Genomic DNA, 25,065 nt, shown 5'->3' with positions numbered 1-25,065 from the left:
TGAGAGCTTTTCTCAATAGATGTCATAGATGTCTTTTCTCTAGACTTGTTAATGTTATAAGGCTCAGTAACAGTTATTTACTTTATTTAGGACTAACAACATTACTGCTTGGGATTATTTTCATAGAAAATAAAAAACAATTTAGAACAAATAAACATGATTTCCAGAGTTTGAATTCTTAGATTATTTCCAAGAAAATAACTTTGAAATTTTGAGTCTCCTAAAGAAATATTTTCATTGCAGATCAAGAAAACAGGAAAAGGGACCTTAAGTAACCATTCATTGTCATCTAGATCTTCTTTTACTTACCTCCCCTGCCATCAGTTCACTCTTACATTCATTTATTCATAAGTACTTATTGAATGTAGATGATGTGCAAAAGGCATGTAGTACCAGGGCATATATGCTTCACCAAAGACATTTTAAGGAAACAAACTAGAAACATCATTAAAATTTGGAGGTAAATACTTTGCAAATAAATTATTCAGTTTATAATAATATCAAAATATTTTCTTAAAAGATCAAGTAATTTCCCACAGCCAACAGTTATAAAAAGAATAAGGAGAATCAAAATTTTATTAACCAAGCAATGACAAACTCTGCAGTTATTGCCAAAATCACAGCACCTGTGTTAGGTTGAATAATGATCTCTCCAAAAATTTCACATCCTAATTCCTAGAACCTGTAAATATGTTACCTTGCAAGGGACTTTGCAGATGTCATTACATTAAGTATCTGGAGATGGGAGAGTAGCCTGGATTATCCAGGTGGGTCCAGTGTAATCACAAGGACAGGGAGAGTCAGAGAAAAGATCTGACAACAGAAGAGGTTGGAATGAGGATGGCTTGCAAGCAAAAGAACATGGGCAACCTCTAGAAACTACAAAAGGTAAGAAAATGGGTTCTTCCTGAAGCTTCCAGAAGGAATGCAGTCCTTCCAATACCTTGATTTTCACCCAGTGAGAAATATTTTGGACTTATGACTGATTTTCAGAACTGTAAAATAAGTTTGTGTTGCTTTAGGGCACTAAGTTTGTGATAATTTGTAACAGCAGCAAGAAAAACAATACAGCACTTTGCTGAACATTTACTAGGTGCTACTACATTAAATTTATTATCTCAGTTAATCATCATAAGAGTCCTATGAAGCAGATACTTAAAATATTAGATTATATTTAACATTAGTTCCAAAGACTTTTATAGCTTTCAGAATATATTTTCTTTTCCCAATATTACTTGCCAGATGAGAAAGTAATATCTCAAAATTAAAAACTGTTTATTAGCTAAGGTGTACAATGTCACAGGAAGACAATCAAGTCCAGCCACAATTTTTATAGAAAATGAAAAATTGAAGCAAGTAAGCTTTGACACTCAAATGAATTTTATTTCCTATAAAAGTAGTTATTTTATAAGAATGTAATAAATCCTCATGACCTGAGTTCCTAATCATTGTAAATAAAAATTCAAATTTTCTATTTATTGTTAGTATATTTCTCTTTGTATAATTTATACAAAATGACATTTTGTTGTAATTTTTGTTATTGAGAAATAAATAATACATCAAATTTTAAATCTTCTTGAGGAGGGAGTGGCTTCTAGACTAGAGGTAGCCCAGTAACAGGACTTGAATTTGATTCGGGTATGAACCAAGGCTGTGTCCTTCAAGAGCCCATATGAGTAAGCCTGCTGAGTAAGCCTACCATGGTCTCCCTTTCCTAGGGGTTGTTTTAAGCAGAGACAGAGAACACAATTCTGGCAATGAGGGTGAAGAAGAGTCTGATAGCTGGAGGGAAAAGCAGATTATTTCCACATTGTGGAAAAGAGACATTTAAGAGAAAACAGCCTGTCTTCTTTCTCTCAAAATTATTTCTCTCTTCAATTAACCATTCCTGGAACTGCCCTCCCTCCAAGACAGATTCTACATACCTCCATACCTCCATCCTCATCTTCTCCTGAGATGGGGTCTTTGGTAAGACTGAAAAAACAAAAACAGAAACATTTTCTTAACAAACAATGCATGGAAGTTACGGTCTGATAAATTAATATGAATAAGAAAAGGGCTTGTCTATAGCTGTTTTACATAGAGGAGTCTGAGGCTCCTATCCTAGTCTACTTTCAGTTGTTGTTTTGTTTTTTTTTTTTTTTTGAGATGGAGTTTCACTATTGTTACCAGGCTGGAGTGCAATGGCACTCTCGGCTCCCCGTAACCTCCGCCTCCTGGGTTCAGGCAATTCTCCTGCCTCAGCCTCCTGAGTAGCTGGTATTACAGGCACGCGCCACCGTGCCCAGCTAATTTTTTTTGTATTTTTAGTAGAGACGGGGTTTCACCATGTTGACCAGGATGGTCTCGATCTCTCGACCTCATGATCCACCCGCCTCAGCCTCCCAAAGTGCTGTGATTACAGGCGTGAGCCACCACGCCCGGCCTACTTTCAGTTTTATTAAGGAGAAAACTACATAGAAACATTTCACTGAGATCTGAACATAGAATTTAAAACATTTAAGAAAATTTGAGGGAATTAAAGAACAAGGATACCAAAGAGAAGGAAGTCCATGATATGGAGAAGTAGTAGCTAGTATTTATTAAGCACTTAACATGAGTTACACACTATCCTATGCACTTTGTTTTCATCTTCATGGTGACATTAGGAAGATGCTATTACTCTTCCTATTTTAAAGTTGAATAATCAGAAGCACAGATAACAGAATTTTCCCAAGATTACACGACTAATTTGGAATGAAGCTAGCATTTAAGAACTGGCAGCCTGACTCCAGATTTTAAGCATGTTCTTAAAACACTTTCTTCTATTGGCATTGAGTCCATGGTTGTAGCTGTATAAAGTTCCAATGGGAGAGTTTCCAAAATGGCCGAATAGGAACAGCTCCAGCATGCCGCTCCCAGTGAGACCAGGACGGAAGAAAGATGCAGAAGGTGGGTGATTTCTGCATTTCCAACTGAGGTATCTGGTTCATCTCATTGGGACTGGTTGGACAGTGAGTGCAGCCCAAGGGGGGCGAGCCAACAATGAGCTGACAGTGGGTGTAGCTCATTGGGAAGTGCAAGGGGTCAGGGAGCTCCTTCTCCTAGCCAAAGGAAGCCATTAGGGACTGTACCCTGCATTCTGGCCCAGATACTGTGTTTTTCCATGGTCTCCACAACCTGCAGACCAGGAGATTCCCTCTAGTACCTACTGCTGAGGCTAGTTCCTACTGCTCAGCTAGTAGCCTACAGCCATTTGGGCAGACACTGAACTAGCCTCAGCAGTCTTTTTTTTCATACCCCAGTGGCACCTGGAACCCCCAGCAAGACACAACTGCTCACTCCCTGGAAAGGGGGCTGAAGCCAGGGAGACAAGTGGTCTGGCTCAGCGGGTCCCACACCCATGAAGACCAGCAAGCTAAGATCCATGGGTGTGAAATTCTCACAGCCAGCACAACAGCCTGAGCTTGACCTGGGATGCTGGAGCTAGGTGGGGGGAGGGGCTCCTGCTATGGTTGAGGCTCAAGAAGGTGGTTTTGAAATCACAGTGTAAACAAAGCCGCTGGGACGTTTGAACTGGGCGTAGCCCACCACAGCTCAGCAAGGCCACTGCAGGCAGGCTGTATCACTAGATTCTCTCCCTACTAGGCAGGGTATTTCTGAAAAAAGGCAGCAACCCCAGGCAGGGACTTATAAATAAAGCCCTCACCTTCCTGGGACAGAGCATCTGGAAAAAGGGGCGGTTGTGAACATACCTTCAGCACACTTAAACATCCTTGCCTGGCAGCTCTGAAGAGAGCAGCAGATCACCCAGCACAGCATTTGAGTGCTGATAAGTGACAGACTGACTCTTCAAGTGGCTCTCTGACCCCCATGTGTCCTGACCGGGAGACACCTCCCAGTAGATGCTGACAGACACCTCATATAGGGGAGCTCTGGCTGGCATCTGACAGGTACCCCTCTGGGACAAAGCTACTACAGGAAGATTCAGGCAGCAAATTTTGCTGTTCTGCAGTCTCCACTGGTGATACCCAGGCAAGCAGGGTCTGGAGTAGACCTCCAGCAAACTCTGGCAGACCTGCAGCTAGGGGCCTTACTGTTAGAAAGAAAAATTAACAAACAGAAAGGAATAGTATCAACATCAACAAAAAGGACATCCACTCAGAGACCCCATCCAAAGGTCATCAACTTCAAAGACCAAAGGTAGATAAATCCATGAAGATGGGGCGAAATCAGCACAAAAAGGCTGAAAATTCCAAAAACCAGAAAGCCTTTTCTTCTCCAAGGAATCACAACTCCTCACCAGCAGGGGAACAAAACTGGACGGAGAATGAGTTTAATGAATTGACAGACGTGGTTTTCAGAAAGTGGGTAATAACAAACTCCTCTGAGCTAAAGGAGCATGTTCTAACCCAATGCAAGGAAGCTAAGAATCTTGAAAAAATGTTAGAAGACTTGCTAACTAGAATAACCCGTTTAGAGAAGAACATAAACGACCTGATGGAACTGAAAAACAGAGCACAAGAACTTCATGAAGCATACACAAGTTTCAAGAGATAAATCGATCAAGTGGAAGAAAGGATATCAGAGATTGAAGATCAACTCAATGAAATAAAGTGAGAAGGCAAGATTAGAGAGAAGAGAGTGAAAAGAAACAACAAAGCCTCCAAGAAATATGGGATTATGTGAAAAGACAAAATCTGCATTTGATCCATGTTCCTGAAAGTGATAAGGAGAATGAAACCAAACTGGAAAACACTTTTCAGGATATTATCCAGGAGAACTTCCCCAACCTAGCAAGGCAGGCCAACATTCAAATTCAGGAAATACAAAGAACACCACAAAGATACTCCTTGAGAAGAATAACCTGAAGATACATAATAAATTCACCAGAGGTTGAAAAGAAGAAAAAAATGTTAAGAGCAGCCGGAGACAAAGGTCTAGATACTCACAAAGTGAAGCCCATTAGACTAATGGCAGGTCTCTTGGCAGAAACCCTACCAACCAGAAGAGAGTGGGGGCCAATGTTCACATTCTTAAAGAGAAGAATTTTCAACCCAGAATTTTATATCCAGCCAAACTAAGTTTCACAGGAGAAGGAGAAATAAAACCCTTTACAGATAAGCAAATCCTGAGAGATTTTGTCACCACTGACCCTGCCTTACAAGTACTCCTGAAGGAAGCAGTAAACATAGAAAGGAACAACCAGTACCAGTCACTGGAAAAACATACCAAATTGTAAAGACCATTGACACCAGGAAGAAACTGCATCAACTAACAGGCAAAACAACCAGCTAGTGTCATAATGACAATATCAAATTCACATACAGCAATATTAACCTTAAATGTAAATGGGCTAAATGCCCCAATTAAAAAACACAGACCAGCATATTGGATAGAGTCAAGACCCATTGTTGTGTTGTATTCAGGAGACACATTTCACATGCAAAGACACAGATAGGCTCAAAATAAAGAGATGGAGGACTATTTACCAAGCAAATGAAAAGCAAAAAATAGGAGGGGTTGCAATCCTAGTCTCTGGTAAAACAGACTTTAAATCAACAAAGATCAAAAGAGGCAAAGAAGGGCATTATATAATGGTAAAGAAATTAAGGCAAGAAGAAAAGATAACTATCTAAATATATATGCACCCAATACAGGAGCATGCAGATTCATAAAGCAAATTCTGAAAGACCAACAAAGACACTTAGACTTCCACACAATAATAGTGGGGCACTTTAACACCCCACTGTCAATATTAGATCAACGAGACAGAAAATTAACAAGGATATCCAGAACTTGAACTTAGCTCTGGACCAAGCAGACCTAATAGACATCCACAGAACTCTCCACCCCAAATCCACAGAAGATACATTCTTCTCAGCACCACATCACACTTATTCTAAAATTGACCACATAATTGGAAGTAAAACACTCCTCAGCAAATGCAAAAGAATAGAAACCATAATAAACAGTCTTTCAGACCACAGTGCAATCAAATTAGAACTCAGGATTAAGAAACTCAAAACCACACAACTACATGGAAATTGAACAACCTGCTCCTGAATGACTTCTGGATAAATAACAAAATGAAGGCAGAAATAAAGATGTTCTTTGAAACCAATGAGAATGAAGACACACATACCAGAATCTCTGGGACACATTGAAAGCAGTGTGTAGAGGGAAATTTATAGCACTAAATGTGCACAAGAGAAAGCAGGAAAAATCTAAAATTGACACCCTAATGTCACAATTAAAAGAACTAGAGAAGTAAGAGTGAACAAATTCAAAGCTAGCAAAAAACAATAAATAACTAAGATCAGAGCAGAACTGAGGAGATAGAGACATGAAAATCCATTCAAAAAAATAAATGAATCCAGGAGCTGGTTTTTTGAAAAGATCAACAAAATAGATAGAATGCTAGTAAGACTAATAAATAAGAAAAGACAGAGGAATCAAACAGATGCAATAAAAAATGATAAAGGGGATATTACCACAGATCCTACAGAAATAATAAAAAATGATAAAGGGGATATTACCACAGATCCTACAGAAATACAAACTACCATCAGAGTATACTATAAAGGCCTCTGTGCAAGTAAACCAGAAAATCTAGAAGAAATGAATAAATTCCTGGACACTTACACCCTCCCAATACTAAACCAGGAAGAAGTCAAATCCCTGAATAGACCAATAACAAGTTCTGAAATTGAGGCAGAAATTAATAGCTTACCAGCTAAAAAAATCCAGGACCAGATGGTTTCACAGACAATTCTACCAGAGGTACAAAGGAGCTGGTACCATTACTTCTGAAATGATTCCAAACAACAGAAAAAAGATGGAATCCTCCCTAATTCATTTTATGAGGAATTTGGTATCATCCTGATACCAAAACCTCTCAGAGACACACACAAAAAAGAAAATTTCAGGACAATATCCCTGATGAACACTGATGCAAAAATCCTCAATAAAATTCTGTCAAACTAAATCCAACAGCACATCAAAAAGCTTATCAATCACAATCAAGTTGGCTTCATCCCAGGGATACAAGGCTGGTTCATCATACACAAATCAGTAAATATAATCCATCACATAAACAGAACCAAAGACAAAAAACACATGATTATTTCATTAGACTCATAGAAGGCCTTTGACAAAATTCAACAGCCTTTCATGCTAGAAACTGGGTACTGATGGTATTCAATCAACTAGGAACCAATGGAACGTATCTCAAAATAATGATAGCTATTTATGAAAAACCCACAGCAAATATCATACTGAATGGGCAAAAGCTAGAAACATTCCCTCTGAAAACTGGATGAGTTTGTGTCCTTTGTAGGGACGTGAATAATCTGGAAACCATCATTCTCAGCAAACTGACAAAATAACAGAAAATCAAACACTGCATGTTCTCACTCATAGGCGGGTGAACAATGAGAATACATGAACACAGGGAGAGGAGAATCACACACCAGGGTCTGTTCAGGGGGACTAGGGGAAGGACAGTGGGGGTAGGGAGGTTGGGGAGGAGTAACATTTGGAGAAATGCCAGATATAGGTGACGGGCGGATGGAGGCAGCAAACCACATTGCCATGTATGTACCTATGCAACAATCCTGCATGATCTGTACATGTACCCAGAACCTAAAGTACAATTAAAAAAACAAAAAAAAAAAAACTGGCACAAGACAAGGATGCCCTCTCTTACCACTCCTATTCAACATACTATTAGAAGTTCTGGCCAGGGCAATCAGGCAAGAGAAAGAAATAAAGGATATTCAAATAGGAAAAGAGGAAGTTAAATTGTCTCTACTTGCAGATGACATGATTGTATATTTAGAAGACCCAATGGTCTCAGCCCAAAATCTCAAGCTGATAGGCAAGTTCAGCAAAGTCTCAGAATACAAAATCAATGTGCAAAACTCACAAGCATTACTATATACCAATAACAGACAAAAAGAGAGCCAAATCATGAGAGAACTCCCATTCACAATTACTGCAAAGAGAATAAAATACCTAGGAATACAACTAACAAGGGATGTGAAGGACCTCTTCAAGGACAACAAAACACTGCTCAAGGAAATAAGAGAGGACATAAAGAAATGAAAAAATATTCCATGTTCATGGTTAGGAAGAATCAGTATCATGAAAATGGTCATACTGTCTAGAGTAATTTATAGATTCAGTGCTATCCCAATCAAGCTACAATTGATTTTCTTCACAGAATAGGAAAACATTACTTTAAATTTCATATGAAACCAAAAAAGAGCCTACATAGCCAAGACAATCCTAAGCAAAAAGAACAAAGCTGGAGGCATAACACTACCTGACTTCAAACTATACTACAAGGCTACAGTAATCAAAACAGCATGGTACCAGCACAAAACAGATATACAGGCAAATGGAACAGAACAGAGGCCTGAGAAAGAAAGCCATACATCTACAACCATCTGATCTTTGACAAATCTGACAAAAACAAACAATGAGGAAAGGATTCCCTATTTAATAAATGGTGTTGAGAAAACTGGCTAGCCATATGCAGAAAGCTGAAAATGGGTCACTTCCTTACACTTTATATAAAAATTAACTGAAGATGGATTAATCTTGAGTTTAAATGTAAGACCTAAAACATAAAAACTCTAGAAGAAAACCTGGGCAATGCCATTTCAGGTATTGCCAAACATAGGTATGGGCAAAGACTTCATGACTAAAACACCAAAAGCAATGGCAACAAAAGCCAAATTGACAAATGGGATCTAAGTAAACTAAAGAAATTCTGCACAGCAAAAGAAACTATCATGGGAGTGAATAGTTAACCTACAGAATGGGAGAAAATTTTCACAATCTATCCATTGGACAAAGGGCTAATCTCCAGAATCTACAAAGAACTTAAATTTACAAGAAAAAAACAACCCCATCGAAAAGCAGGTGAAGGATATGAATAGACACTTCTCAAAAGGAGACATTTATGCAGCCAACAAACATATGAAAAAAAGCTCATCATCACTGGTCATTAGAGAAATGCAAATCAAAACCACAATGAGATATCATTTCATGCTAGTTAGAACGGTGATCATTAAAAAGTCAGGAAATAACAGATGCTGGAGAGGATGTGGGGAAAGAAGAATACTTTTACACTGTTGGTGGGAGTGTAAATTAGTTCAACCATTGTGGAAGACAGTGTGGTGATTCCTCAAGGATCTAGAACTAGAAATACCATTTGATCCAGCAATCCCATTACTGGGTATATACCCAAAGAATTATAAATCATTCCATTATGAAGACCCATGCACATGTATATTTATTGCAGCACTGTTCACAATAGCAAAGACTTGTAACCTACCCAAATGCCCATCAATGATAAAATGGATAAAGAAAATATGGCACATATACACCATAGAATACTATGCAGCCATAAAAAAGGATGAGTTCATGTGTTCTTTGCAGGGACATGGATGAAGCCAAAGACCATTATTCTCAGCAAACTAACACAAGAACAGAAAACCAAACACCATGTATTCTCACTCATAAGTGGGAGTTGAATAATGAGAACACTTGGACACAGGGAGGGGAACATCACAAACCAGGGGCTGTTGTGGGCATGGGGGTCTAGAGGAGGGATAGCATTTGGAGAAATACCTAATGTAGATGATGGGTTGATGCGTACAGCAAACCACCACGGCACATGTATACCTATGTAACAAAACTGCACGTTCCACACATATACCCCAGAACTTAAAGTATGATAATAAAAAAATTTTAAAAAGATCCAATGGGAAAAGTTCATTATTTTGGACTCCATTTGTATCTGAAAGCTACTTCTTAAAGCATAATTCCCCCCCCAACATATTATGTCAAGTGACTCTGATTATGTTTTTTCTCTTACTAAAGACTACCATTTGGAATTGCTGAATGATATTCAGTGTCCAGCCATGCCTGGATCACAGTATACCATATAATTGAACTATGGAATACCCTCCTGTAGCATCTAAACTGCTGGATAAATGTTGCTGGGAAGTGGAAACGTGTATAGCATTTGTATAAATGATGCTGGGAATGCTCTCTCCATGGCAGAGAAAGTAAGTAGAGAGAACTCTGCTTTCAGCTCTACAGCCACTGAGAGGATTTTAAAAACTGGATGATTTCTAAAAAGACTGGATTCTGCTGCAAAATACAAGTCAAGCCAACTGAGGCAGAAAATTTCCTTCAAGAGATATCAATGGAAAACAGCTTGTGGTTGGTTCATACATAAGCTACATCTTACATTACACCTTTAAAAAGATAAGGCTTTTCTGGTGAAAAGGGACAGACTCATGAGCAACAATGGAAACTAACGGAAGCCAGCCTTCACTACACTAGAACTCTGAATGAAAGCCTGGGAAAAATAATAGAATAAATGATACAGAAGGATGCTACCAAACAGCTAGACCCAGGATTTCTGCAGGTGATGCAAAACGGGTTACAGGATATTAATATCTTAATACTTAGTAAATACTAGGAAGCTTTATGGAGAAATTAAGACCTTACCAGTGACTTACTGGGTCTTACTGGAGGAGTCTCCATACTTTATTTTAATCACTTTTGAAGTTAAAGTAAATCTTCGACAAGGTAAAAACTGTGAGGAGAAAGTACCCAAAGTTCTTGATCACTCAGCAGAAAGAGTTTTACGTAAGAATTTGCCAAAATGTTATATGCAGTAACGGACAATACAGTCAGTGGAATGAGGTGAAGAGAACTGGGTAAGAATAAAAAAATCACTGACTGAAGTCACTTGAGATCAGGCCGCTTAAAATGTCAGGGCCTCTGGATATCACTCTGTTCTTACAATTAATTCTGGAGGAAAGAAAGCAGTTAAGGTCATAGAAACTTAGGTAAATAAAAAAGAGATCAGGACAAATTGGCTAAAACAACATCACAGAATATTTGGATTGCTGGAAAATAAAGTCAAATCTGGCAAATTTCATACATATAGTCTAGTACTTTCATAACCTAAATGATTATCAGAACGTAACATCCTTTTAAAAAATCTCTCATATTTGATTTTTATATAAGAAATAAATTTAGGTTCAATACCTAAAGCAAATGCATAGGCTTAAAACCACTTTATCTGAAGTATCTAAATAACTTATATAAAGAAAAATATGTTTGCTTGCTTGTTTAGCTTATATCACCTGAGTAATTGCGTCAGCTTTCTCCTTCAGCTTATAGACCTGCATTTGTCCAATATGCGGACTAGTGGACACTTGAAATGTGCTGGTCTAAATGGAGATGTGCGATTAATTATATAACACAACCATATTCTGAAGACTTAATATGAAAAATAATATAAAACAACCCATTAATAATTTTTATGTAAATGTCATGTTGAAATGGTATTTTGGATATACTGAGTTCAATTAAATGCATCATTAAAATCAATTTCATCTGTTTCTTTTAATATGGCTACAAAAATAATTTAAATTACAAATGTGACTCACATTTCATTTCTATTGGAAAGTGCTGATTTAGACATTGTCTTAATAACATATTTAACAAGAATTCAAAAATCTGGTGAATGCCAAATAGTAGTTGATTCCTTGCTGTAGCACACTAAATAACATTTTGAGTGAATGAATATAAAGAAGTTCTTCAGTATATAATTTCGTTATATTTTATCAACTCCTATGTGAGGTCAATACATCTGCCGTTGAGATGCAAAACATTTTAGAAATGCCATTAGCATTTTTTTAAGAAGTCAGTCCATTCTCAATGATTATAAAACAATAAATATTAGACATATATTTGAATTCACTATCCACTTTATTATTTACACAGTGAATATTTCCTTTATGTATGTTCTGCCTGAAATAAACATATTTTTGTAGACATCTATTTCACTGGTATAAACATATCTGCTTGTTATGGAATCAAAGGCTTAGACTTCAGCAAAAGAAGAAAATCTGTGTGGAAAGAATTTGTTCACTTACTATTTTAACATTAAGACCATAACTGAGGAGAGTTTTTATACATTTGACATTGTATCTTAGTTTTTGAATTGTTTTTCAAAAATATCAATGTCTGTCTTAACAGATTTAAAAAAAGCATGTCAATCAGAATACGGTCTCTTCCAATTCTAAGCTTATACTGACCCCTATGGGTTACTGTGTCCTAATCTATTTTTGGTTTAACCTTTCAGAATATCTGGTAAAACACTTAAACATGTTTGCATTTAGGATATAATTAATTTAGGATGAAAGCCATAAAATACTTTCTATATTTTTGTCTCCTTGGATTATATAACAAACTATGCACAAATTTCATTCATCCTTTATTGAGGGGGGCCAAGATGTTTCAGTCCTCATTATATTTAGTATCAGTGTATTAAGAGAACTAAGTAGTATAATTTCTAATTTCCAAAAAAATATGACCTGATTATTTTCCTTAATCTCTGTTCAACTCTGACAATATTTCATAGATACAGACCATTTATTGGATAAAGGTTAAAGTTTATACAGAGATTTGTGTAAAGGCAGGAAGGATTATGGGACCAAAGATAAGTATAATTTCAGTCAACCTTGATGGAGAGACATTGATTCTAGGTTACACTGGAATTTTTAATGTGATATACAGGATTCTAAACCATACCCTTATGGATTGGTTGATTATTTATTTTTACTGTTTTTTTTAATGAAATGGAGTCTTACTCTGTGACCCAGGCTAGAGTGCAGTGACACAATCTCACTGCAACCTCCTCCTCCCAGATTCAAGTGATTCTCCTGCCTCTGTCTCCTGAGTAGCTGGGACTACAGAAGCCTACCACCACGCCCAGCTAATTATTTTATTTTAAGTAGAGATGGGGTTTTACCACATTGGCCAGGCTGGTCTTGAACTCCTAACCTCAGGTGGTCCACCCACCTTGGCTTCCCGAAGTGCTGGGATTACAGGTGTGAGCCACCGCACCCAGCCTATTTTTACTTTTATAGAGATTAAGTCTTGCTATGTTGCCTAGGTTGGTCTCTAACTCCTGGGATCAAGCTATCCTCCTGCCTCAGTCTCCAGAGTGTTAGAATTAAGATGTGAGTCACTACACCCAGCATATCCTTATGGATTTCAATAGGAATAACAAGAGGTGGTGAAAAGTTATAGACATTTATTTTCATTTATGCTGAAGACATGGTTTTATTGCCATGCTGGAGAATTCTGAAAATAAAATTATTATTTTTAGTATTTTATCAAAAATTAAATGTGCCAGGCATTTTGGCACATGCCTGTAATCCCAGCTACTCAAGAAGCTGAGACTGCATTGAGCTGAAATCAGGCCACTGCACTCCAGGCTGAGAGAATCCCTTGAACCTGGGAGGTGGAGGTTGCAGTGAGCCGAGATCAGGCCACTGAACTCCAGCCTGGGCGACACAGCAAACCTACCTCTCAAAACAGCAACAACAACAAATCTAAATGATAACCTACAAGTCTATATTTGAGAATAATTTACATAAACTTAAATTTTATACCTAAATCACTCTGAAATTTCATTGGTTAACATCGATTTTTGTGAATCCATTATTGAAATTTTTACTGTGACTAGGATAAGCTTGGTAATCCTGCTTTACATTTTTTTCAGGGTACAATGATCACAGCTACAGTATAGCTGGGAGATTATTTACCCATATGTAAGAATGAACGTGGACTATCTTCTAAGGCAAACCTTAAGCCCTTCTATAGTACTCTACAGTTCTCTCAGCCCATTCCTGTGCATGTCTATTCTGACAAGTATTTTGGTCTTTTTCCTGAATTTCCCTAAGAGACTATTAATTTTACATACCATTTAATTGAATGTTAAAGTTTATAGCTTGTCCTTAATTGACAACACAGAGCATTCATGCTCTGATTCTTGACAAAGAACACAACCTTGAGCTCTCTGATGCCACATATGAATCAAAAGTCTAGTTATGAAAAATGATATTCTAGGAGGACCGCAAGAAGGCTGTGAAGTCCATCCTTCCCTCCATCAGTATTTCTTAAACTATATTCCACAGAATAATTATAGTGCATATTAATACATATTTCATAAGAAAAAAGATTTTTCAAGGTCAAGTTTAGAACACATTAGGAGTGAAGGAATTCAACATGCTAATAAGCAGCTTCAGTCACAAAAGAAGAATGTAACAGCCAGTACCTTCCAAGCTTATCTCAAAATTTTTTCTGGCATGGCTACTTAGTAACATTCTAAAAAAAATAATTATTCCATTTTTTTGGGCCCACTAGCCCTTAATCAAGTCAGACAACTGAGTTATTAGATAGCATGGTTTTTTGTTTGTTTGTTTTGAGATGGAGTTTTGCTCTTGTCACCCAGGCCACGTGCAGTGACAAGATCTGGGCTCACTACTACCTCTGCCTCCCGGGTTAAAGCAATTCTCCAGTCTCAGCCTCCCAAGTAGCTGGGATTACAGAGGTGCATCACCATGCCCCACTAAATTTTGTATTTTTAGTAAAGATAGGTTTTTTCCTTGTTGACCAGGCTGGTCTCAAACTCCTGACCTCAGGTGATCTGCCTGCCTTGGCTTCCCAAAATGCTCAGATTACAGGTGTGAACCACCACGGCTGGCCAGATAGCATGTTTTGTACTAATTTACTTACTTAGACTAATTTGTATTTTGGCATTATAAGTGTGTTACAGGAAGTCACCTGGAGAAATGGTTGCTCCTACTGAAATACTGGTATATATTGAGAAAACTATACTTTGAGTTGTGTTTGGGTTCAAATTTGAAAAAGTCATCATTTAAATTTTTTTTCATAGTTGGCAAAGAGAAAAACAAGACTGGTGTCTAAGACTTTTCTAACTAATAAAATGGTCTATAATTTACATACTGTTGTGTCCAATTAGATGTTGTATATATTAACAACTTAAGTGAGCAAATTCCACTCCACATAGCCTATAAGTTACCTATAAATCTTTTAAAGGTATTTAAAGGCTAAGTGTTACATTCCAGAAAGATTAATAAGGACTTTTGTATTTACCACTGAATATCTCAGGGGAAAAAACTCTGTTGAATAGGGCAAGAAATTAGGAATATCTCAGAAACCCTCTTGAATGTAGCAAGAAACAAGATTCTGTGAAAATTTAAAAGACCCATTCTCCATTTGTCTAATCACCATACTTTTCATGACCTTAAAGTTACCTGCATGTAAATGTTTTCTGTCTTTTTCTCTGGTACTTTGAACATGTTAAGGACTTAATAGGATTCTTTTCTCCCATAAATAACACACTAAGTTTAGCATACTTAAAAATACTGTTAGATTTCTAATTTCCAATTCCACAATTCTTTTTTTTTTTTTTTTTTTTTTTTGAGACGAGGTCTTACTCTGTCACCCAGGCTGGAGTGCAATGGTGCGATCTTGGCTCACTCCAACCTCCGCCTCCTGGGTTCAAGCAATTCTCCTACCTCAGCCTCCCTGAGTAGCTGGGATTACAGGTGTGCACCCCCATGCCCAGCTAATTTTTTGTATTTTTAGTAGAAACTGGATTTCACCATGCTTGTCAGGCTGGTCTCAAACTTCTGACCTCATGATCCGCTCGCCTCAGCCTCCCAAAGTGCTGGGATTACAGGCATTTTCACAATTCTTTAAACTTTATGGACACTCTATTATAACTAATACTTTGCTTTAGGAGTGGTCTACAAAACCACTGATAGGGCAAAGAAGAAAAAGGCAAGATTGTCCCTTAGTGGTTGCAATAATTAAGAGCAGGGATTCTAACATTCTTCCACATTCCTAGGTGTTTACCCCACCTCCACCCATGCAATTTTTGTAGATTTTATAACATTTTCTTATTATTAGTTATGGGAATGACCACTTCAAGTTTGAGCTGTTTCCCAGAATATTTTCAAGAATCAATAATTCTAAAAAAATAACTGGAAACTTTATATGAATGCATTCCCTGCAGATGTGCATCATCACCTAATATGCAACGGTTCCACACGTCTTAACAGCTCCTGACATTTGAAATAAATGTTTGAGGTTTTATAATTAGTATGTCGTATCCAACTAATTAAAAATCATTTTAATGTGCAAATTTCTTTTAACATCTTCATTGGACAAGAAATTAAAGTATAAGTCAACAGCAAACAGAAATGATAAAGAGAAACTGAAGCACGCAGATTAATATAAATATCCCAACAAAACGTGTTCGGGCAGCGGGCTACACGAATACGTTGCCAACGTAAGTGAAAAACAGGATGTAAACGTGGGAAAAATGGGAAATAAGTGGAGTTAGGACGGACACTGAGAAGGAGGAAGCAATCCCCTAAAAAGCAGAGAGGTTCCTCAGATGGAGGGCAAAACGTCAACCCCCACCTCAAATTCAAGTGAATGGTAATTAAAGGCGGGTTTTGCTCACACTGTTTTCTTAATTTGGCCAACTACGGTCTCCACATTAGCCATAAGCTTCCAGCCAGCAGTCCTCGGAAAATTCTCTTGGAAAAATGACAGCCGCGCACTCTGAGGACGCGCATGCGTAACCTGAACGCAGCTCTCTCGCCTTAACCAACCCATGCCTGGAAGGAAGTGACGCGAGGCTGAGGGGCGGGTTGGACTCTTCGCCGGAAGTGTCTCGCAGATAGTAAATAATCTCGGAGAGGCGAGGGAGACTGTCTCCATCTTGTCTGCACCCGCTGCTCTTGTGACGCTGTGGAGATGGGGAGCGTCCTGGGGCTGTGCTCCATGGCGAGCTGGGTAAGGTGCTTTTTGCGGCCTCTGGGGTACTAATGTGAGAGACTGAAGAGAAGGCGACCCCAGCCGGGGCTGGGTGAGCCCGGCTGGAACCTGGTGCCCCACCCAACAGGGATGACTCCTCTGTCCCCGTTTTCTTCCCTTCTCCTCTTGTCACTCTGATTCAGCTTCAGGGCCTTAGGTCTTGCGAAGAACTGATTACTGGCCGTAAGGTGTAGTGGCGATGGGAAGATGACCCAAGTGCAGGAAGAGAACTAGAGTAGTGCCCCTCCCCCACCCCGGTTGTGAGCCCTGTCTCTCATTCTTTCAGGTCCCTTTTGGTTGTTTTGTTTGTATCTGCCTAGGCCGTCTCTACAAACGTCTTTGGCCCTTTCCTTCTGTGGGGTACCCACTCTGTCTGTCTTTCATCTCTTTCCTGGCGACCTTAGACTGTCGCACTGTCGTTCCGGAGTCATGTCGCCCTCTTTGTTCTTTGTGCAGGTTATGATTTAAAAGTGCCTGTCGTCATTTGGGACCGCCTGGCAGTAATGTTAATGTAGTAATACTGTTTTTGAAACAAATAGTCGTAGCAGAGCTATGACTATTTGAAGTGTCCGTTTCAAATTTCAACTTGAAATTTTCTATGGACACACGCATGTTTTGTGCCTAAAGACAAAATTGTCATTAGGGAAAAGGCATGCGTGTGTCATCTGAAATTTCATGCTTATTTAGCTGTACATTACATTTTCATTAAAGTGCTGTTAGGGTAAAACCATTTTCAGTATAGTGGCACGACTTTTTGGTCCATGTGGCACAAATTTCAGTTTGCTTAAGATAACCTCTGCCACCTCCAAAAGAGTAGGCAAAACATTGGCAGTGCAGTTAATAAAGATATTTGTAATTTTAGGAGAGGTTTTAGGATTCAAGTTACTTTTCTTTAGTTTGGAATTTGTTAATTCTGTTTCTAACAATTGCTTTTCTGACTTCCTAAATGATTCCGTTATATATACTTTAACCAACATATTGATTATTTTACATACCTCTTTTTCAAAAAGGTTTGATATGTCTTGAACTAAAAATGTTGAATTTTAATCAAATAATAATGTAGAGGTTGTTACTCCATCCAGGCTGTTCTCTTGATTACGCGCTATTGCTTCTTGCATGGAAACCTGGTATATTTTGTTTCAATAAGATATTAGAGAGTTTACTCTAATTATTGACATTTGTAGGCATAGTGTAGTAAACACTGTTGAAAACATAAGTGATTATGTAAGACTATTTTCATCAGTTTTTTTTAAATTGAATGATGTTATGCAATTTAATTTGTAATGTCATATCTCGTCCAGTTATGAAGTGGGCATGCTGTAGTTTTTTTTACATCATATTTAAAAGGTGAGATACATGTTTTCCATTTTACAACATAGATTGCTTTTTTTTATTAGAAGAATGTCTGTGATAAAATTGACACTACCTTTTAGTTGCTGTGTTAATAGCGAAATACATTAGAAAGGTAGCAGCAGTGAGGCAGTATTTTAGAGACAGAGTCTCAAGTATTTTGCCCGGGCTGGAGTGCAGTGACTAGTCATAGTGAACTGACTGCAGCCTGGAACGCCTCAGCCTCAGGTAGCTGGGACTACAGTCAGGTGCTCCCGTGGCCAGTTTGGAATTTATTTTATTGTTTACAATTTTAGTAATCTTTTTCACTTTTCTTCCTGTGCCTCTGTGTCTATTCATTAATTGTTTGATTTTAGTGCAGGCCAGTAGTCATTGAAGGGGACCACCTCTTCCACATTCTTAAAGGTTAATATGTTCATTTACTTAGAGGTTTTGATGAAATGAAAATTTATTTAACTTTTCAAAAGTCATATTCAGGGCTGGCCATGGTGACTCATGCCTGTAATCCCAGCAGTTTGGGAGGCCTAGGTGGGTGGATCACTTGATGTCAGGAATTGGAGACCAGACTGGTCAATATGGTGAACTCCATCTCTACTAAAAATAGAAAAAAAAAAATAGCTGGGCATGGTGGCGCATGCCTGTAGTCCCAGTTACTTGGGAGGCTGAGGCAGGAGAATTGATTGAACTGGGAGATGGAGGTGCACTCCAGCCTGGGCAACAGAGCAAGACTCCATCTCAGAAAGAAAAAAAAATTAGCCAGGTGTGGTGGCGCACACCTGTAATCCCAGCTGCTTGGGTGGCTGAGGCGGGAGAATCGCTTGAACCCAGGAGGCAGAGGCTGCAGTGAACCAAGATCACGCCACTGCACTCGAGCCTGGGCAACAGAGCGAGACTCCATCTCAAAAACAAAACAAAATAAAAAACAGACCAAAAAAAAAAAAAGTAACATTCAGATCATTAAATTAGAACAGGTAAGCCAGAATTAAAAACAAACCAACCTCATTCTTTCTTAGTACAAGTTTCTGCAGGCTTAATCAAATTTAGTAAGAGCTTCTTTGTTATTTGCAAAATAATCATAGAACATTTCTGGACTATAAAGAGACAAATTATGTATAATACCACTGAGCAGAAATTGGAGTGTTAAATTGTTCACTTTTTGATTGCTGCTAAGAGGCCTAGAATTTGATTGATCATAATCCTTAGTTCATGGCAGTATAATTTTTTATTCATGCATGTTTGTCTCTTTTTTTGATTGGTAATTACTTTAAACATTATAAACATCATACCAACTAATCCTATAACTACAGCATTACCAGCCAATAATACCTACTTACATGCTTTCCCCATTCCAGTCTCAACATTGGTATTAGTGAGTAGACAGAACAATACCTATCAAGATACTTAATATAGTTAAGTCATTAAGAAAGAACTAGTAATTACTGGGTAACTATTTTCTGCCAACCTCTTCCAAATTTTTATTGATACAATGACTTATTTTATAGAAATGATTGATAGTTGCTACGAATGGTCAAGCAATGCAGAGTAAAAATTAAGTAAAAATGTCTCCCCCAAATCTTCCTTCTCTCACAATGCATATATGCAAGTGGGTGGATGAATAGACAAAAGATATATTCTTAGGCATGGCAGCATTTTAAACATATTTTTAAGCAAAGCATTGAATTTAATTTTTCTTGAATTTAACAAAAGAAAAATAAAAATTAGGCCTGACACGGTAGCTCATGCCTGTAATCCCAGCACTTTGGGAGGCCAAGGCTGGTAGATCACAAGGTCAAGACTTTTCTCTAGCTGTGTGCATCTCTCAGTTAAGTTCAGATACATGTAATGATTGATCGAACCTTGGAAGTTATCCCTACCAGAATCTTCTGACCTGCTCTAGTCTGTCCTGGTAGTCACTGGATCTCACTTTATCCTCAAATGAGGATGTACATTTTCTCTCTCTTAGGTTGAAACGTTTTCTGCATTGCTTGTTTTCTTTTGTGGTTGACGACCATGTTTTGGTATAGTGCTCCTTGACAGAAGCACATAGGAGGTACACTTTGGTCATAGAATTCTAGATTGGAAATCATTTTCCCTCAGAATTTGGATGCTCCTTTGTAGACTTGCAGTGTTGCTGCTGGGTATTCTGAAGTCATTTTAGAAATTTTTCTGTGTGACCTCTCCCTCCTTCCCTTCTCCACCAGTTAATTACATTTCTTGAGTTCTTTAATTTTGTCGCCTGTATTTTCTACATTGTCTTTCTGTTGCTCAAATAGTGTGCTTCCTGGACTGAAACTCCAGGTTTCTTCCTTCCTGCCTTCCATCTCATTGGCTTTTTGAACTACTTTCTGATATATTTACTTGATTGTTTTCAGGGCTTCCATTGAATTTTACTTTTTTAAATTTTTTAATTGATTGATTGGACTTCTGTTGAATTTTTAAACGTCTGCTATAGGGGCAGGGTGCTCACGCTTATAATCTTAGCACTTTGGGATGCCAAGGTGGGCAGATCACTTGAGCTCAGGAGTTGGAGACCAGCCTTGGCAACATGACAAAACTCTGTCTCTACAAAAAATACAGAAAAAAAATTAGCCAGGCATGGTAGTGCATACTTGTGGTGGTCCCAGCTACACCCAGCACATCTGTGATCCCAGCTACTGTGGAGGCTGAAATGGGAGGATCACCTAAGCTCAGGGAGGTTGAGGTTGCAGTGAGCTGTGATCATCCCACTGCACTCCAGTAAAGGCTGCATTCCACCCTGGGTGACACAGTTAGACTCTGTCTCAAAAAACCAACAACAGCATAAACCTCTGCTATACATTTTTAATTACGAAGAGTTTTTCTTTTTTTCTCTGTTTCATTTTATTTTATTTTGAGACGTAGTCTCGCTTTGCCCAGGATGGGGCATAGTGGCATGATCTCAGCTCGCTGAAACTTCCGCCTCCCAAGTTCAAGCAATTCTTGTGCCTCAGCCTTCTGAGTAGCTGGTACTACAGGTGTGCACCAACATGCCTGCCTAATTTTTATATTTTTAATAGAGACTGTTTCACCATGTTGGCCAAGACTTGGCCTCCTGACCTCAAGTGGTCTGCCAATCTTGGCCTCCCAAAGTGTTAGCATTACAGGTGTGAGCCACCCTTCCTGGTCTCTGTTCTATTTTTATGATATCCTGTGTTTGTTTCATGGAAGTACTCTTTCTCCTGTTTAAAGAAGTCTTTATTTTTATCTTTATGATGTCCCCTATACTGTATAATTTATATCATGTACTCTGTATGTATGTTAGAAATACTAGATATTTTTATGTCTGCACATAATTTCTTTTCTTTGCAAGTTTCTCCTATCCACACCTCCCACTTAGTTTTCATCGATCTTAGTGTTTTCCTTGGTTTTCAGTGGTCAGTAGCTATTTGTTCATATTTAAGAGTGGGACACTAAAGAAGCTGGTATAGGACTTGTCAGCTGTGACTACAGTGAAGTGATCTGGCTGAACCATTTTATTGTGCAAGCCTAATGCAGATATTTATCTAGCATTATTGATAGATGCAGGGTACACTTCTGATCTCCTACCTGGAGAAAATACCTGCATTCTGGAAGGTAAGTGAGGAAAGAATGATGAGGTTGTTCACGTTCCGTGCATTAAGTTTTATTTAATTTTATGTTTTCAGTATGGAACCCCTTTTGTCAACTCTACTTGGTGTTCACCTGTCAAGCCTTATGTTTTACTTTATCCTTTTCAGTTGGCTAGTGTAAGAAGTGGAATGAAATCTGAGAGTCTTGACTGCTCTTTGAAAAGACATTGAACCAAACTTCTATTTCTACTCTACCTTTAGTGTCACTTACAGAGGCACCTGGTGCCACCAGTTCCTGAACTATTTGGGGATTCTGCCAAATCAATTGTGTTGCTCGTTAACTTTTTCCTTTGATAACTTAGAATTCATCTTTCTCTGCTAAGACTGTTACTACTTTGTACTTTCCACATTTGTTCTTCTAGTTCTTTTTGACTTTTACATTTTATTCCCTCTTTTTTAAAGGAAAAAAAATCCAAACCTTTATTTTTTATTTTATTGGGGTTTCTAAAGGAAATATAGGTAAATTAATGTATTCAGTCTGCCATCATAACCAGAAGAACTTTGTAGTATTATTTTCATGTTGCTATTATGTTACACCCTAGAAACATTGACTGGGGACATTCTCTAGCAGTTGTTACAGTTTGAGAACCAATGCTCTAAACTTAAGTGAATGCAAAGCTCTCTACCAGTCCTTGGCTTACCATTGCTTTGCTCTGATTTTTTATTTTAATGTCATCTTCTGATTGACCACATTTTTGTCATTAGTAGATTTTTCAAAAACGGATACTAGGGGTGCTGGAATCCCTATGTTCTTTCATATTTGAAAGTGCCTGTTAAATTCTTGAGACATTTTAGACTGGTATAGTATACAATTTCCTTCAGAACTTGGTAGTTATTTCTCCATTGTGTTCTGTCTTATATCAGACTGTTGTCTACACCCTCCCAAAACACCTCTGCACAGATTTGTTTCTTCTGCCCGAGTAGCTGAAGAGCTTTCTTTATCTTAGAAATTAAATAACCAGATAAGTCTGAGTTTAAATCTTTTATCACTTTTTTCCCTTTTCAAAAAGTATTGTGCTTTTCTGATTCATAGATTTATTTTCCCATCTAAGGAATTTTTCTTATATTAGATCTGTGACTATCCTTTAATTCATTTATTTAGAGGATTCTCTATTTTAAGGACTTTTTAAAGTTAAGGTATAATTTAAATACAATAGAATTTACTCTTTGTAGTATACTGTTAAATAACTTTTGACAAATGCATTTAGACATGTAACCGTTTTGGAACAGTTGTCGTCCTAACAAATTGCACTGTTCTGTCCTTGGCAACCTCTGTTTTTTTTTTTTATTGTATTTTAGGTTTGGGGGTACATGTGCAGAACATGCAAGACAGTTGCATAGGTACACACATGGCAGTGTGTTTTGCTTCTTCCTTTCTCCCCTTCACCCACATTTGGCATTTCTCCCCAGGCTATCCCTCCCCACCTCCCCCTCCCACCGGCCCTCCCATTTCCCCCCAATAGACCTCAGTGTTTAGTACTCTGTGTCCATGTGTTCTCATTTTTCATCACCCACCTATGAGTGAGAATATGCGGTGTTTCGTTTTCTGTTCTTGTGTCAGTTTGCTGAGGATGATGTTCTCCAGATTCATCCATGTCTCTACAAATGACACAAACTCATCATTTCTGATTGCTGCATAATATTCCATGATGTATATGTGCCACATTTTTCCAATCCAGTCTGTCATCAATAGTCATTTGGGTTGATTCCAGGTCTTTACTATTGTAAACAGTGCTGCAATGAACATTCGTGTACATGTGTCCTTATTAGGAGAATGACTTATAGTCTTTTGGATATATACCCAGTAATGGGATTGCTGGGTCAAATGGAATTTCTATTTCTAAGGCCTTGAGGAATCGCCACACTGTCTTCCACAGTGGTTGAACTAATTTACACTCCCACCAACAGTGTAAAAGTGTTCCTTTTTCTCCACATCTTCTCCAGCATCTGTTGTCTCCAGATTTTTTAATGATCGCCATTCTAACTGGTGTGAGATGGTATCTCAATGTGGTTTTGATTTGCATCTCTCTGATGACCAACCTCTGTTTTATGTCTTTAGGATTTTGCCTTTCTAGAGTGTCTTAATAGAACCATAAAATATATAGCCTTTTGAGTCTGGCTTCTTTTGGAACCATAAAATATATAGCCTTTTGAGTCTGGCTTCTTTTACTTAGCATAATTCATTTGAGTTTCATTTTTCGTTTATATGTTCTTACTGTTGAGTATTGTTATTGTTTGGATTTACCACAATTTATCCATTAACCATTTGAGGAACATTTCCACGTTTTGATGATTACGAGTAAAGTAGCGGCTGGGCTTGGTGGCTCAAGTCTGTAATCCCAGCACTTTGGGAGGCTGAGGCGGGTGGATCACGAGGTCAAGAGATCGAGACCATCCTGGGCAACAAGGTGAAACCCCATCTCTACTAAAAATACAAAAAATTAGCTGGGCATGGTGGCACGTGCCTGTAATCCCAGCTACTCGGGAGGCTGAGGCAGGAGAATTGCCTGAACCCAGGAGGCGGAGGTTGCGGTGAGCCGAGATCACGCCATTGCACTCCAGCCTGGGTAACAAGAGTGAAACTCCGTCTCAAAAAAAAAAAAAAAAAACAAGTAAAGTAGCTATAAGCACTCCCATAAAGGTTTTTTGTGTGCGTGTAAGTTCTTATTTCACTTGAATAAATATCTGAATATGTATTTGCTTATTTATACAGTAAGTGCATGTTTGATTTAAAACTAATAACCAGTCAAACTGGTTTCCAAATGGTTGTACCATTTTTCATTCCCACCATTAACGAGAGTTCTAATTGGTCTGCAATCTTGTCAGTAGTTGGTATCATCAGTTTATTTCATTTTAGCTATTCTAATGTGCATATAATAGTATCTCTGATTTTAATGTACATTTCCCTAATGGTTAATCATATTGAGCACTTTTTCTTGGCTTTTTGCTGTCTCTATGTCTTTGATTAAAGTATCTGTTTAAATATTTTGCCCATTTTTTAATTGAATTGTTTTCTTATTACTGAGTTTTGAGAATTCCTTTTATCTTCTGGATGCAAATGATTTATCACATACCTGACTTGCAAATATTTTCAAGTTTATGGCTTGCTTTTTCATTCTCTCAGCAGTGTGTTTAAAAAAGCAAAAGTTCCTAATTTTGATGAGGCCCAATTCACATTTTTTTTCTTTGTGAGTCATGTCTTTTATATGGTATCTAGAAAATCTTAGTTAAATTTTATATATAGTTTGATTTTGGCTTAAGGTTAACTTTTTAAAAAAAAGTATGAATATCCAGTTTTTTCAGCACCATGTATTAAAATGATTATCTTTCCATATTGAATTGCTTTGGCATCTTTGTCAAAAATCCTTTGATCATATTT

At 37.9% G+C, this 25,065-nt stretch overlaps 2 protein-coding genes across 12 annotated transcripts in view; one reads left to right on the top strand and one right to left on the bottom strand.

Annotated features, from left to right (window-relative positions):
- PKIB (cAMP-dependent protein kinase inhibitor beta) overlaps positions 1 to 16,614 on the bottom strand; it is a 275,134-nt gene extending 258,520 nt beyond the window's left edge. For 9 of the 11 annotated variants that reach the window (XR_013534519.1, XR_013534520.1, XM_078370008.1 and 6 more), the window contains exons 1-2: positions 16,355 to 16,614; positions 1,926 to 1,974 (exon numbers count right to left, since the gene is read on the bottom strand). Coding sequence is in view for 7 of the 11 variants with exons in the window: in XM_078370008.1 (XP_078226134.1) it covers positions 1,926 to 1,974; positions 16,355 to 16,614 (309 nt within the window). In the remaining 4 variants the exon portion in view is untranslated. The remainder of the gene's footprint in view (positions 1 to 1,925; positions 1,975 to 16,354) is intronic. The other 2 variants (XM_078370013.1, XM_078370023.1) reach the window with 1 other exon arrangement.
- SERINC1 (serine incorporator 1) overlaps positions 16,583 to 25,065 on the top strand; it is a 28,127-nt gene continuing 19,644 nt past the window's right edge. Inside the window, exon 1 of the mRNA XM_002746920.7 lies at positions 16,583 to 16,689. Coding sequence (XP_002746966.2) covers positions 16,651 to 16,689 — 39 coding nt within the window. The 5' untranslated portion in view covers positions 16,583 to 16,650. The remainder of the gene's footprint in view (positions 16,690 to 25,065) is intronic.

This window comes from Callithrix jacchus, chromosome 4, assembly GCF_049354715.1.
Source record: "Callithrix jacchus isolate 240 chromosome 4, calJac240_pri, whole genome shotgun sequence".
In the NCBI taxonomy this organism is placed as follows: domain Eukaryota; kingdom Metazoa; phylum Chordata; class Mammalia; order Primates; family Cebidae; genus Callithrix; species Callithrix jacchus.
The sequence above is the reverse complement of the archived record's forward strand: the minus strand, read 5'-3'. Positions and strand labels throughout refer to the sequence as shown.